This window comes from Marmota flaviventris, chromosome 18 (assembly GCF_047511675.1).
Source record: "Marmota flaviventris isolate mMarFla1 chromosome 18, mMarFla1.hap1, whole genome shotgun sequence".
Taxonomy (NCBI): Eukaryota; Metazoa; Chordata; class Mammalia; order Rodentia; family Sciuridae; genus Marmota; species Marmota flaviventris.
In genome coordinates this window covers 46963963-46979540 of record NC_092515.1, presented here as the reverse complement: position 1 = coordinate 46979540, position 15578 = coordinate 46963963, and the positions used below count along the sequence as shown (strand labels likewise).

The 15578-nt window shown below is 47.9% G+C and overlaps 1 protein-coding gene and 1 non-coding gene across 3 annotated transcripts; one reads left to right on the top strand and one right to left on the bottom strand.

Annotated features, from left to right (window-relative positions):
* Positions 1-1410: 1410 nt before the first annotated feature.
* Positions 1411-15456, bottom strand: Pla2g15 (phospholipase A2 group XV). Of its 2 annotated transcripts, none has more exons than XM_027933150.2 (6): positions 15212-15427; positions 11188-11344; positions 6342-6460; positions 6013-6111; positions 5391-5615; positions 1411-3251 (listed from the first exon to the last, which is right to left on the bottom strand). In XM_027933150.2, the coding sequence occupies exons 1-6, from the start codon at positions 15339-15341 to the stop codon at positions 2740-2742; spliced, it is 1242 nt and encodes a 413-aa protein (XP_027788951.1). In that variant the 5' UTR covers positions 15342-15427; the 3' UTR covers positions 1411-2739. The 2 variants fall into 2 exon arrangements, with proteins under 2 accessions (XP_027788951.1, XP_027788952.1); XM_027933151.2 differs by having other exon boundaries at positions 3042-3251; positions 5391-5490; positions 15212-15456.
* Positions 7894-8025, top strand: LOC114090984 (small nucleolar RNA SNORA51). The gene has a single exon (XR_003582445.1). It is a non-coding gene; the product is annotated as a small nucleolar RNA SNORA51 (small nucleolar RNA).
* Positions 15457-15578: the final 122 nt, after the last annotated feature.

The following is a 15578-nucleotide window of genomic DNA, read 5'->3' as shown; positions in this document are numbered from 1 at the left end:
GATATTCTCCAACACTATCAGTGCTTCACACACCACCCTGCAGGATATATTTTTTCAGCCCAGGAAACAGAATGAGGAGGGCCACGAGGCTGCCCAGGCTACCTGAAGGGAACTGGTAGAGCTGGGATTTGTCATCCTTTTAAAGAGGGCAGTTCTGCAGCTGGTCTCTGTATTCCCAGGTATCTTCATCCTCTCTCTGGGTCACCCCTTTTTTTTTTTTTTTTTTTTTTTTAAATATTTATTTATTTTTAGTTTTCGGCGGACACATCTTTGTTTGTACGTGGTGCTGAGGATCGAACCCGGGCCGCACGCATGCCAGGCGAGCGCGCTACCGCTTGAGCCACATCCCCAGCCCCATGGGTCACCCCTTTTATCCAAGCCCTACTAACAGGGTACTGTAGTTAGTCCCGAGAGGGCATGAGCGCCTTCTAGTGGCCAACACTGTATCAAAGTCTGGAGTGTAGGCTGAGGGGTTCTGTGAGAGACAGGAACTGGGGCTCCTATCAACCCTATTGGCCCCAGGCTTTCCACTACCAAGTTCAGTCTGGGACCCCATCCCTATGTATGTTTCCTCTCTACCATTTGTTTGGTCCCATCTCTCTTTGCCTATACCAGTCTCAGCCTAACTTCTCTGCTTCCCTCAGTCTCTGTCCCAAAAGGAGTCTACATGACAGGCAAATGAGGAAAAAGGAATTCTAGGTTCAAAGGATGCTGAGACCTGAGAGCTGAAGGAGGACACAGCTTGGGAAGGAGAGTCCAGCCAGTGACTTGCAAGACTATCCTTGCCCCCAGCTCTGAGGCAGATTGTGGAGTCTGACCAGGAAGGAATAAGGGGAAGACAGGAGCCCCCTTCCAAGAGGACTGTTTCAGGTTCTAGTTTGTTGTTGTTGTTGTTTTGGTACCAGGGATTGAACCCGCGGGTGCTTAATCACTGAGCCACATCTCCAGCCCATTTTATATTTTATTAGACAGGGTCTTGCTGAGTTGCAGAAGGCCTCACTAATTGCTGATTCTAGCTTTGAACTCATGATCATCCTGCCTCAGCCTCTGAAGTGGCTAGTATTACAGATTCTAGTTCTTTTCTTTTTTAATATTTATTTTTTAGTTGTAGTTGGACACAATACTTTTATTTTATTTATTTTTATGTGGTGCTAAGGATCAAACCCAGGGCCTTGCACATGCTAGGTGAGTGCTCTATTGCTGAGTCACAACCCCAGCCCTAGTTCTTCATCTCAGAGGTGAACTGGATTTCAGGAAAGGTGGTAGGAGGATAAAGCCCAAGGTAGGGCACAGGAGCCATGCTTTGGTGCTGAGATGCCATAAAGGTCCAGTCCCTGATATCCTGCCTCTCTAGTTGTCCGCACACTTCCATAACCTCCCTCTTCTCATGCTCAGAGTAGTCCAGGACACTTTACAGCATTCAGAATATTTTTATTGCCAGTAACCAGATACAGCCTTCTCAGAGCCCCATACAGGGATCACCACCCAGGAATAAAGGAAGAGACAGATGCTGGGCATGTGTACAACATAGAAAATCTAGAGTTGTGAAATCTGGTGGTACAACAATGCAGGCCAGCCTGAAGGTGGCTTTGGACCTAGATCTCAGCCTATAGCCATGTGCCCATTTGGCACCCACTGCCATTAGGCAGGTCCAGATTCTCCATCCCAGCTATCACAGGAGACCATACAGCATCCCTGGGGCAGACAGAAAACCCCTAGATGGGCCCTAGGCTCCTGGCTCTCAAGTCTCTGGGCTAGACCCTGGAAACTAAATACCATTCAGCTTCCTGGGAGAAGGTGCTGGGCGGTGGGTCAGAAACCCACTACCTCTCAGCCCTGTGCCAGCCCAGCTAGGTTCTAAGAGACCCTAGCAGGATGGTAATGTGGTGGTAGGGTTTGCATGAGGGCAGCTCAGGGCAGCTCTGAGCAGCCATGGTTGCTTCCTTCAGTTCCCTAAAAGGTCATGGCACTGGGCACAGCTCTCCTTGAACCACAGTCCCAGAGCCAAGGGAGCCAGCTTCAATACTAGGACTGACACAGCACAACCAAGGGGATCAGTGCTTCTGGGACATAGCCCCCCAAACTGAGGGAGCATCTGCTGCCTGATCCAGACTAGGCTGCTCCTGGAGGTGAGAGGTAGGAGTGGAGTATATGCCCCTGGATCTGGGAACCATGGAAAACAAAACAAATTGCCCCTGCCTGCAGGGGGTACCAGGCTACCCCATGAAGCCTACCCCATGGCCTGAAGTCAGGCCACTGTGTCTACCAGTGAGGCCACAGGGAAGCCAGCAGCTCCAGCCACCCATGGCCAACAGCAGGCCTACTTGAGGCCAGCATGTGAAAAGGGTCACCCTGGGACCTGTGGGGGCAGGGACCATCGCTAAGTAACATCTCTCACAGGAAGTCCAAGGGCCAATGGGCAAGTGTGGAAAGGCCATAGGGGTAGAAGGAATGTATGACCCCCAAGTTGGAGATTAGGGCCAGGTACCAACCAATCCACCCCGCAGAGCCCATTTCTGAGGTCACAACAAATCCAACAGCAGCAGCATTCTTTCTATAAAGTGTCCCTTGAGTCCATGCTTATTTCCTCCTTCTTCACTACCATAGAGGAAGGATAAGAAACAGTACTTTCTCAAGGCAGATAATCCAAAGCCCAAGACCCAGGAGCTTGATGACAGTCCCAGAGACTGGGGGAAACCCCATGGCCAAGCCATTCAGCAGCCCTGCCTGGCACAGAAATCAGGGCCCAAGGAGCACACGTTTCAGATAGGCCAGGGTGGTGGCATTGGCCAGCATCTCAATGTGCTCACTGCCTGGTAGCTCCTGCAATGACACTTGGTGCTCCTGGAGGCTATGCCAGGCCTGGCACTGCAGGACACTCTCCAAGTTCACAGTGCCATCACCATCACCAAAGCAGATTTTAGGGTCACGATCAGGGAAGTTCTCATAGTAGAAGGAGTCTGGTGTGGGGACACCAGTGCCATAAAGGCAGTGCAGCTGAACACCAGGTGGCACCATGGCTTCAACCAGCCCCTCTGTGTCCTGCCGCATGAGCCAGCCATCTTCAAAACCAATGTCCTGGAAGAACCGTTGATAATCTCGCAGTGTGTAGTTGGTTGTAGGTGTGTGTACAAACACCTTCTCAGGTGACCAGGTATGATTGTAGGGCAGTAGCCAGCTGGTGGAGACTGCAGACCGCTGCTGCTCCCGGATCTTCAGAGGCCCAATGACAGGGATGCGGTTGTTGTCTCCTGCAGGGAGAGGACTTCAATCAGTTCTGTGCTGATGAACACAAATAGGATGGGCAGCAGGTTCAGGACCATGTCCTCTGCTGGATCCCAGCCAATGGCCCAGTCAATACTCTGGAATCTCTACACTGTTAATCATCATCCTGACATTAGCTTTTTTTTTTTTTTTGGTGGAACTCAGGGTTGAATTCAGGGCCTTGTGCATGCAAGGCAAGCACTCTACCAACTGAGCTACATCCCCAGCCACTTCTACATTAGCTTTTATGGTTCCCCTTCCACCACCACCCCCTTTTTTTCTGGTACTGGGGATTTAATTCAGGGTCTCCCACATGTGTTCTACCAGAGTTACATTCAGGCTTCCCTTGAACTTTTTTTTTTTTAAATATTTATTTATTTATTTATTTATTAGGCGTAGATGGACACAACACAATGCCTTTATTTTTTTGTGGTGCTGAGGATCAAACCCGGGTCTTGCGCGTGCTAGGCCAGCGCTCTACCACTGAGCCACAATCCCAGCCCTTAAACTTTTGATTCTCCTGCCTCAGCCTCTCACGTAGCTAAGATATTATTTCCCTTTATTTTTGCTACATTTATTTAGGAAGCGAATCCAAACTTTGTGGGGTTTTTTGTTTTGTTTGTTTGTTTTTGTTGTTGTTTGTTTTGTTTCTTTTGCATTTCCTCACAAGGGATTTAGGCAATTCACCATCTCCCCTTCTCCCCTTCTTCCTAGTGATTTATTATATTTCCTCACTTGTAACTGGTACCCTCCTCCAAACATGTTATCACCACACCTGTGGGCACTGGCTTTGTCTAAGGTAAAGCAATAGGTCCTCTCTATCACATTGAACTATATACATGTTGTTTTCTTCCTAAGCTCAGAACAGAATTCAGCCAGCCTGATCTCATCCCACCTACCTGCCTGTGCACTGATCTGGTGGCCATGATATTGGAGACAGGGCAGGAGGGGAAGCTACAGACAGAGTCAGACCTTCACCTACTGGAATGTAACACCACAAACACACCCATCAGCCAGTGAGACCTCTAGGGGTGATCTGAACTTGGAGACAGGGGCCACAATATCTGAAAACAGAAACCATATGACCTTAGCTCTGCCTGCTGTGGACTTCTATAAGATTCTGAGGAAAGGGATGCCCCTAGGGGTTCACCTTCCCACATCTCACCCCCCACTCCTGGACTGCCAGTGCTGACGACAATTTTCTAGCATCTGAGGAAAAGGAGGAAACTCTGAAATGGGCTGGGGCCTGAACTCCATCATGGCACCCAGTCCTGAATGTCTGAGTCATGACCTCATTATCCAGACAACTCAGGACACTGAGACAGGTGCTGGGCCTGACCCAATCATAATGAATAGTTGACCAAGCAGTCAGACAGTGCTAATGACTGGAGGAAGCCTGGCATGGTCCTGGCTCAGTCCCCAAAGTGAAGGTCCTCAGGGCTCCCACAGAGTCCTGGCAAAGGGAGAGAAACTTCTTCCTAAAGCAGGAAGCCCCACCCCATGGCTATAACTAGAAAGTTCTGACAGTCATAAAAAGGCAAGTGGATTACGGAGGAACCAATAAGGTGATGACTTTCCCAACTGCCAAGACAAGCAGGCCCAGCCAGATCTGCACCTGCTTCCTCCCTGCATTACCCATAGAGGCTCCCCCCCTGCCCACAGATGGAGGTACAACTCATAAACAGGAAATGGTGGTCCAGCCTTCCTTCTCTGGGGCACAGGTGAAGATGAAGAAGTGAGGACGCAGGCGAGGGGGAATGAGAAGGTACTCCAAAGACCTTTGGGACAAACCAAGTTCAGCAGCCAGACCTAGCAATGCGTGTGCATGTATATGTTTGTGGTGTATATGCACAAGCAAGTGGCTGTGAGGACAGCAGTTGTGCCTCTCCAAATACAAGGTGTGAGAAACACAGATTACAAGGGCTATCAATTAAAGATGTGAAATTAGTAGTAGTAGTAGATCCTCTTTTAGGAAAAAAAAAAAAGATATTTGAAAAGGAATGTTGCTCTGGAGAAAGAAAGGCACTGAACCAAGGAAGTGACATGAAGGGTGTTGGCCTAGCAAGAAGGAGAGAAAGGAGGCATTCCTGGGACTAGCCACCCACACTGGGCCAGGTAGGTCTTACCTGAGGCCAGGACGCGCAGGGTCTTGGCCACGCCCCCCCAGGGAGCTCCCAGTGACACAAAAGCACGGATATACTTGTCCTTCCAGGCCTGTGGTTGCCGCTGCAGAAAGTAGAGTGTGTACATGTTGCCCATACTGTGGGCAACCAGTACCACAGGGCCCCCATACAGCTGGTACATCTCCTCGATCATCTCTCGGAGGGCCAGGAAGTAGGGCCCGTTTTCATCTGCAGGCCAGAGCCAAGCAGGGGTCAGGCAGGAAGGGTCCTGGGGCTTGCACCACTGACCATTCTTCAGGCCAGACCCAGGACTAGAGGGTGGGGAGAGTGCTAAAACCCAAATGGAAGCAGTCTGGTTCCCCACCAGCTTATATAAAGGGAGGATAAAGGGGCCCCTTTTCCCATCAGTCTTATCTATCAACCCTCCCCAGGGTTCAGAGGCCCAGAGGTCCTGGGATAAGGGATGGGGAAGAATAGGACAAGATTGACCAGGGGTATTGGTGTGACCACAGGGGCCCAGAGATAGGGGAGAGCCCAGGGCTGAGAGCTCAAGACCTATGGCAGCTATGATTGCCTTCTGCCCACCTCCCAGAACCTTGAGGAAGGAATGAGGGTGACTTCTTACTTGGGGCTCGGCGCCAGTCATAGGGGGCCCCTCGGACATCTTCACCCTGTGTGTAGCCCCAGCCTACAAGGCTCTCCACCATGGTGTGGAAATAGGAACCTATAGACAAAAATATGCAAGATTAGAGAAGGTACAGCTAGCACCAGACACCCACACCACTACTGACACAAAGACTGTGATGTCTCCCAAATGGATCTCTGGAGGAGGAGTAAAGAGCTCTGTGCCCACACTGATCAGATAGCTCACAGGTTACCCCTTCAAACCAGTGGGGTTCCTCCAACTTGAGGAGTCCAGCAAAGGCTCTAGCCCCAGCCCCAGGAGCTACATACCCACACTGCTTTTGCTGGGGTCCAGGAACTCCAATGAGAAGGTCTTCCCAAAACCAGGGACACGCACATCCACACCATCAGGAAACTGGGTGGCCCGGGATGTTCTGTTGTAAATCAGCCTGTTGGGAGAGAATAGTGATCTGGTGATCCAGAGGTGACATTAAGCTTGGTGTGTCCCAATACTGCCCTGTGGGGCAGAAAATATGGCTCAATGGCAGAGCTAAATCTCCAACTACCATAAGAAAGCCTGGCTTGCTTAGCACACACAAGGCCCTGTTGTTTGAACCTTGGCACCAAAAAACAAAATGAGGAAACTGATACGGGGACCTGAGTCATAATCCCTTCTCATCCCCAGGGTTTAGTTATATGTAAAAAAAAAAAAGACCAAAAAGTAACAAAGCATGTTTATAAAGCATGGATCAGAATAACCACATCCAGGGGGCTGAGGTTGTGGTAGGGGGGTAGAGTGCTTGTCTAACATGCGTGAGACACTAGATTCAAACCTTAGCACCACATTAAAAAAAAAAAAATGAAATAAAGATATTGTGTCCTCCTACAACTAAAAAATAAATATTAAAAAAAAATAACCACATCCAAACAAGAATCCCTCACTGAGGCTTACACCAAAGACTGACCACAGGACTCATGTCAAAGCAAAATTCCCTTCTCTCTAATGTCATTTACCCTAGAATGAGGTCCTGGACCAGTCAGAAGGAAGTGCCAGTCCTAGCTCTGCTGTGAACTTCACACTTGACTCCAGAAGGCAGCCCATCTTGCAGGCTCCCATCACTCCCTCGCTGTAGATCTAGCTCTTGCTACCCAACAATGCATCACAGGGCAAAAGAGATGGTGAGTATAGCACATAACGGAATCAGACAGGGACGCCACCTCAGGGCCTTATGACTGTAGCTGCTAGGAGGGTAGAAATATAGGAAGGTAGACAAAACCCAGAGGAATGTCATGGCCAGATAAAGAGACAGAAGAAAAGCCTTGTGCAGACTCATGTGGGTATAGCTAGGTCCCTCTTGCTTTAGGCATTAGACCCAGTAGCCAGCCTCATCCCAATCATACCATCAACAGAAGACAGGAATGAACCATGTTCAAATGACTTGCTTAGTATCCCAAGGATATAGATGGATGGAGCTATATAGATGGGTAGATATAGATATTGCATATATCTATATTTCACCTGCCAGTGACTATAACACACAGGTTTTGGCCAACAAACTCCTAAAACCATGACATGTATGCCAGTTGCTTGATATCCCTAACACCCCTTTTGTTAATTTTCTATTGATATAGATAATTTCTATAGCTACAGTGCAAAACAGAACCAGACACGAGGGACCCCCCCCCACTTCAGGACTGAATACATGGCTGCTCTACCCTCTGCTTCAGGTAGGGAGCTGGGACGGCTTAGAGGAATGATGGGAATGTGGGGTTGGGGGCAAGATAGAAGAAAAGTCTTGTGCCAGGCTAGGACTCCTACGGTGGCCTTGATGCCCAAGAAAATGTGAAGTTACCACCCACCCCCTTAAAGATCAGCCACAGAGGCTTTCTGGTACTTACCACAGACTGTATTCTTACACTGACTGTATACAAAGTGGAAGAAGAGTAAACCTGTCCTCTATATACCTCAGCCCAGGCCTTGTACCTGGCCTATATTATGAATGGGGGGATGTTGGGGGACAGGGATCACAAAAAGCTGACAAGATCCCCAGCACTGACCCAAATAATAGGTCCTAGGGGCCCATTCTCCTCATTCTATAGATTATCCCAAAAGCCATCCAACAAAGTGCAGAAAATTGTTCTAGAAAATCAAAGCAGGGGCTGGGGTTGTAGCTCAGCGGTAAAGCATTTGCCTAGCATGTGTGAGGCACTGGGTTTGATTCTCAGCACTGTATATAAATAAATAATAAAATAAAAGTCCATCAACAACTTAAAAAAATTTAAAGAAACAAGAAAATCAGCCAGGAGTGGTGAACACGCCTATAATCCCAGTGGTTCAGCAGGCTAAGACAGGAGGATCATGACTTCAAAGCCAGCCTCAGCAAAAGCAAGGTGCTAAGCAACTTGGTGAGACCCTGTATCTAAATAAAATACAAAAAAGGGCTGGGGATGTGGCTCAGTGGTTGAGTGCCCCTGAGTTCAATCCCTGACATCCAAAGGGGAAAAAAATAAAATAAAAAAGAAACCAAAGCAGTTTTGTTTAAAAATCTAAACAGGTCAGAGGCTCAACAAAGGCAAACAAGCCCCTCTCAGTAACCACCCACACCTCCAGTTGGCAGTACCTAAGGCCATGTCTTCAGTACAAAAATAGAAATGAAGATCAACAGCCCAGAAATAACCCTGATCACACACAAATCAGACACTGAGGAAAAAATAGTGAACAAAGCAGGCAACATAAACAGGGAAAGCCGGGTACCTGGAAAAGTAGCCAGTAGGTATCTGGGGAAAACTTTAAATTCGTGAAAGTTTATTGAGCATCAGTGTTCTTGCTTCTACTGCTATAAAGACAGTTATAATCCCTGCCCTCAGGGAAGTCAGTGTGGGAGGGAACATTAACCTGGAGTCACACAATTTCTGAGTTTGAATTCTGATTTTGCCACTTATTAGCTGAGTGAGTAGTCAATTTTGTAACTTTTTTGAGTTTCCAGATTTCCTTAGTCCAGAACTAAGAAAATCTTAGTCTTGTTTTGAGGTGTTGAGGATGGAACCCAGGACCTTGTACAGGTCAGGGAAACACTTAGTAGCCAAACCTCCAGTCCCTGGAAAGCAAGTTTAAAAACAGCACTCGTTCACTGAGTGTGGTGTTACCTGTAAACCAGTGACTTGAGAGGCTGAGGCAGGAGGATCAATGCCCAGTACCAAAACATTCTGAGAAATGGGTCATTTGGCAATTTCATTGTGTGATCTGTTATGATTACATATGAGTTATCCCTAGAAAGCTCACGTATGAGGCAATGCAACAAATTTCAGAGGTGAACTGATTAGGCCATAAGCATAACCTAATATATATATATATATATATATATATATATATATACACATATATATATATATATATATATATATTTTTAAATTTTTTAGTTGTAGATGGACACATATCTTTCTTTATTTTTTTATGTAATGCTGAGAATTGAACCTAGTGTCTCATACGTGCTAGGCAAGTGCTCTACCACTGAAATAGAATCCCAGCCACCAGGTATATATTTTGTCCCTTCTAAGTAGGGCACTCTCTCTCTCTCTTTTTTTTTTTTAATATTTATTTTTTTTTAAAGTTTTCGGCGGACACAACATCTTTGTATGTGGTGCTGAGGATCGAACCCGGGCGGCACGCATGCCAGGCGAGCTCACTACCACTTGAACCACATCCCCAGCCCTAGAGCACTCTCTATCTCTGCTTCCTGGTGCCATACTCCCCGCTACTTTCTTCCACCACACACTTCCACCATGATGTTCTGCCTCACCTCAGGCCAAGAGCAATGGAGTCAGCTATCTATGAGCTGAGACCTCTGAAACTGAGCGCCAAAATAAACTTTTCCTCCTCTAATTGTTCTTTCCAGGTCTTCTGGTCACAGCAACAAAAAAGCTAACTAAAGCAACATCATAGAGTACATTAACATGGCATATTATTTTGCAGTAACCCCCCCTTTCTTTTAATAAGTATGAGTACACTCTAAAATAACAATAAAATATTGTGTAAGTAAATACATAAATCAGTAATATAGTGGTTTACTTTTACTATAATTATTTTTTTCACATTTTTAAATTTTTAGTTGTAGGTGGAAACAATACATTTATTTTTTTTTTCACGTGGTGCTGAGGATTAAACCCAGTGCTTTACGCATTCTAGACAAGCGCTATTCCTGAGCCACAACCCCAGCTCCTGGTTTACTATTATTATCAAGTATTATGTGACTCAGGAAGCTGAGGCAGGAGGATCACAAGTTCAAGCCAGCCTCAGCAAAAGCGAGGTGAGACCCTGTCTCTAAATGACATACAAAATAGGGCTGGGACTCAGTGGTTCAGTGCCCCTGAGTTCAATCCCCAGTACCCCCGCCCCCCAAAAAAAGTATTACGCACTGGGTTATTTACACCAGCACCACCATAAAAGATGCATAATACATTTCATTATTAGGTTAAATGGTTACATCACTAGGTGACAGTATTTTTTTAGCTCCATTATAATCTTATGAAACTACCATTACAAATGCAGTCTGGGATTGAATGTGGCATAAGACTGTATACAAAATGTACAGTGCCTATATTTAATTTTGGGGAATCATCCTTTTAACATAGTTTGGCACTTGATGGTTAAAGGAAGCATTCATGCGGCCTGGGGAAGGATTGGCAGGAGAGATTTCATAAAGGAACTACGGTCAGGTTTTCAAGGGTAAATGGGAGAGAATTTATCAGATGAAAGTATAAATTCCATGAAAGTAAATTCCATGTGGAAAAAACACCATGTACAAAGACATGGAGACACAGCATATCCTAGGAAGAACAAGCAGCTACAGAGGCAGTTGTGACCAAGACCCAGACAAAGGGAACAGTGGGGCCATAGATAGGGGCTGGACGAGGCATAGAAACTATGTGTAAGGTCTGAACACTAAGGGCTAAACTGGAGAGAGGAAGGACAAGAGCAACAGAAAGGGGAAGAGAGTTCTTCCTAGCAGAGTGCAGAGGTGGCTGACAGATCAGATCAGAACAGATTGAGGGCCTAGGGAGGGAGAGGTCACTGACCTCAAGGTCTCTTGAGATACAGATGAGAAGGAAATGGACTCTGGAGGCCTTCCTGGGCCCCACGGGTGAGTGGTACCTGTCTGTGTGCCCCAGCCCCCACCTGATATTGTCAATCCAGCAGTCAATGATGACAGGCAGCAGCAGTTCGAGGTTCAGCCAGAGAGTGAAGTAGCTGTCGGTCCTCTTGGAACAAAGGTAGTGCACTACCGAGGGCTTGTCCAGCTTTGCTTCCAATTGGTTACCCAAATCACCAGGCACTGTGGGGGTACAAAGGACATCTGTGAACTCTGGCAAGCTGGAGACCCCCAAGAACCTTCAAGTCTACAGCAGGACTGCCTCCTCTCTGCAGAGCCATGGACATAATGGCAGACCTCTGCAGTTCCACTCTGCAAATTAAAGCACAGGGCAGGAAAGTCAGAAAGCAGGGACCTTGACATAGAAGCCAGGGTATCATCTTCATGCAGATCAGCTATTACTGTTGTAGGGCACATACAAAGCCTATGGGTACATACCCTGTGGGGGACTTGGGAGAGGCCTGACATGTTTGTGGGGAGGCCCCTAACAATCTCCCAAACTCCAGATAAAATAAATCTTCACTGGAACTTCCTCCTAGGCCATTCAGATTATTGGAAGGGGCTTTAGGGCAAAGTCACTTCCCCCTGCTAAGCTTCAGTTTCCTTATCTGACAAATAAGATCTTAACCTGAACCATCCCCCACAAGCACATACAGGGTTTCTTTTCTTTTTTTCTTGCTTCTATAGTTAATGGATCCAAATAAGAGCTCTGACTAGAAGGAGCTTGGAGACCCCTCTGAGTTTTCTCAAACCACTAAAATTTGGGCTGGGATTGTGGCTCAGTGGTAGAGTGCTCACCTAGCATGCATGAGGCACTGGGTTCAATCCTCAGCACAACATAAGTGTAAAATAAAAATATTGTGTCCATCTAAAACTAAATTTTTTTTTTTTTTAATTTGGCCAAGACTACAGCCCTGTCATTAGATAGAAATCCTTAAGGCCTAAACTTCTATTTAAGTCATCCCAGGCTACAAAACACACACACACACACACACACACACACACACACACAGAGACGGCCTTGTTCTCCCTGAGAGAGGAAGTGGGAAACAAGATAGCACAGGGGCAACTGAACTGAATCCAGACAAGGCAGTCTAAGGTACGGTTGTAGGAGGGAAGCCATCAACAGAAACAGTTGTGAGAAGCTTAGTGGTACCTGCTGGACTACTAAGGTCCCTAGGCCTTGCTAAAAGCCAAAGTCCAAGAAAGTTCCAGAGGGTAGATCATCTGGAGAGCCCTAGCAAAGCTGGGAGCTGGCACTGGTGACAGCTATCCTGAAATAGCACACAATTCCAGTCACAGCCTAGTAAGGTGTGGGTGTGACCAGATCCCAAAGATGACTTGACTACAACCCTGCAACCTGTTTAGTCCACTCAGAGCCCTGGACCCTTTATGACACCTAAGCCTATCACCATTGCTTTACTGCCCAGTATTCAATGCCCTTTATAGTCTATTTACTCCTATTGACCTTTTCAGGCCACACCTGCCCCCACATGCCATGCTCTCAACACTTCCCAAACACAGCTCAATTTAGGATCCTTGACCACTGATGAACAGCCAGCATTCAGTGCCCCAGACATTCACTGCTTACTGACTGAACCCAGCCCAGCACAGGGTGTGTCCTCCCTGTGCACCACTCCAGTGTTTTCAGGGTAGAAGACACTTCCTTTAATGATGTGGGTGCAAAAGGCAAGGAGTCTCCAGTATGAAGAAAATATGCCTGTGGACTAGGCAGGTTACTGCCTCCAACAAAGGGGGAAATGGCTGAAAGAGGAAGTCACCAGATCTGCTTTTCCCAGATACCCTTTGCCCTGGTCAGACTATTAGGCCTCTAAAAATAACAATGGCCGCTTCCTAAGACCCCCAGCGCAGAACTAGGATAAGAGTCATACAAGGTTATTTGCCTCAAATAACCTTGGGAGGGGTTATCTTTATCCCCATCTAACAGATAAGGAAACACAGAAAGGCGGGAATGACTTGCCTAAAAAGTTTCTTCCCACTTCTCTGGCTTCTGCTATCTCTTCCACCAATTCGGCATCCACACCTAGAGGATTCATCCTCAAGGTCAACTCCACCACTGCCTGCCAAGGGGTCTCTGAGTTAACACTATCATCCCAATTCCCTGAGAAAATGGGCAGGTTAATATTCTATCTGCTCAGGCTCCTTTAAGATCTGAGGCTCCTTTGCTGACTTAAGCAAGGACTGGACAAATTAATGAGTACAATTAGTACCAATTCAGGCAAAAAGTCTGTGTGCTAACCACATACTTCCCAATGCCACACCCCTCATGCTCAGAACTCCCTAGCTCACACATGGCTTCTTGTGACCCCCAGGATAAAGTCCCTATGACCCAACAAGTCATGAGCCCTACCCAATTCACTTCCCCCATCACACATTCCAGCCAGCCAGCCCAGAGTTTGCCTATCTCCTGATTTGTAGTTCCTTCTCCCTGGAAGGAATCTCCCTGTTTGATCTCCATCATACTCCAGGAAGCCTTCTCTGACACCTACTCATCCAGGTTGGCTTGCCCAGCAGACTCCATCTCTGAGGGTCACTGTTAGTCCCACTCTGGAAAGCTGGGGAGAAAGGATCAAGACAACAGGAATTCCAAGGTGTATCCGGGCCCCAGAATCCCCCTGGGGAATTTCTTTCTTTCCTTTTTTTTTTTTTTTCTTTTTTGGTACGGCAGATTGAACTCAGGGGGACTCGATCACTGAGCCACATCCCCAGCCCTTATATGTATTTTATTTAGAGACAGGGTCTCACTGAGTTGCTTAGCACCTCGCTTTTCCTGAGGCTGGCTTTGAACTTGCAATCCTCCTGCCTCAGCCTCCCGAGCTGCTGTGATTACAAGCTTGCTCCACCACACCTGACTGAGCATTTCTTGACCTGGAACTTCTACTGGGGCCTTCTGAAACCATGCTGCCTATCTACTCTACTCTTCTGTGGTCTGCATCATCCCCACTAAAATATCCCCAGTAGAAAAGCATGGGTGGGGGGCTGGGGATGTGGCTCAAGCGGTAGCGCGCTCGCCTGGCATGCGTGTGGCCCGGGTTCGATCCTCAGCACCACATACAAACAAAGATGTTATGTCCACCGAAAACTAAAAAAATGAATTAAAAGAAAAGAAAAGCATGGGTGGGCAAAGGAGGGGTGGCTGCAGCAGACACAGTATGTAAGGTATGCCTCAGTGTGCCTCTGCTCCCTGGAGTCCTGGGCAGGCCACTGACACACCATCTCTAAATGGGAAATATGGGCTGAAGGAGGCACCTAAGGCTCTCCAGTGAGAGGTCTGATCCTGGCCCACCAACACAAGGAAACACTGGTTCCTGTGTAGTTGCCAGGCCTCAAACCAAGGAGGGAGTGATCAAGGAAGTCACTCAGTCCCAACAGCCTGGTCTAACTGGGTTTAGAAGAGGTGAGTGTACATGCATGTTCCCTGACACCTGTCCATGACTATTGTCCCAACCCTTTCCCCTGTCTTCAGTAATCCTGTTTCCCTGAGGTCTTCCTCCCTCAGCTCATTGCCATCCATTTGATAAGTTGAGGGTGAGGGAAAATGAGCTTGGTGACCAGCTAGAATAGCAATCTTTTCCCCAAATACCTTGCTTCCTTTGAAACATGGAACGTACCAGACTACTTGAGGGGTTAAAAGTAACATTTAGTTCAGACCAAGGCCAATGAGAGGCCAACTCTGAGGCAACCCTGCCCACCCCCACCAGCCCCAGGAATGGAGCCCAACGGCCTCTTTCCAGCTACAAAATAGGGATAGGGCGAAGCAAAACTTGGCACTGCTGTGGGACTGCTGATAGAGTGGACAACCGGGTGGTATCACTCCCACTCACTCCCATTTTTTTTTTTTTTAACCAGGGGCAGATGGTAAGAGGCTGACCACACCCTTGCCCAGAATGGCGGGTGGTGGACTGGCAGACCCAGGTGACAAGACTGATACCAAGACGATCCCCTATTTCACTATTAGCTGCAGACCGGAGAGAGGCCCTATTTCTCCCAGTCCAGTTGGACCGACCCACCACCAGACGCACGCCTCACCCAGCACCACTGGGGGGTGACTTTGGGCCTGGAGCGCCGGGTCCGCGAGCAGCAGCAGCAGCAGCAGCAGTTCAAACAGGAGGCCACTCGGGAGCAGGGCCTTGCGGCAGGGACAGAGGCGTAGGTCCATGGCGTGCGGCGGTGGACTGCAGGTCCGAGGTGCGGGTTCAGTGTTCCGAGCTCGTGCCTAGGCCGGGGCGGTGGCTAAGAGCTTAACCCCGCCGCCCGCGGCACCTCCTGCAAAAAGCCTGCCAATAGCGACTCGCCATCAGACGCGTCCCTCCCTCCCTAGCTCGCAGCTCCGCCCTTGTCCACCCAGGGGTTGGCTCTCTCCACCGCGCTGCGTGCCGAGAGCATCGATCAGCCC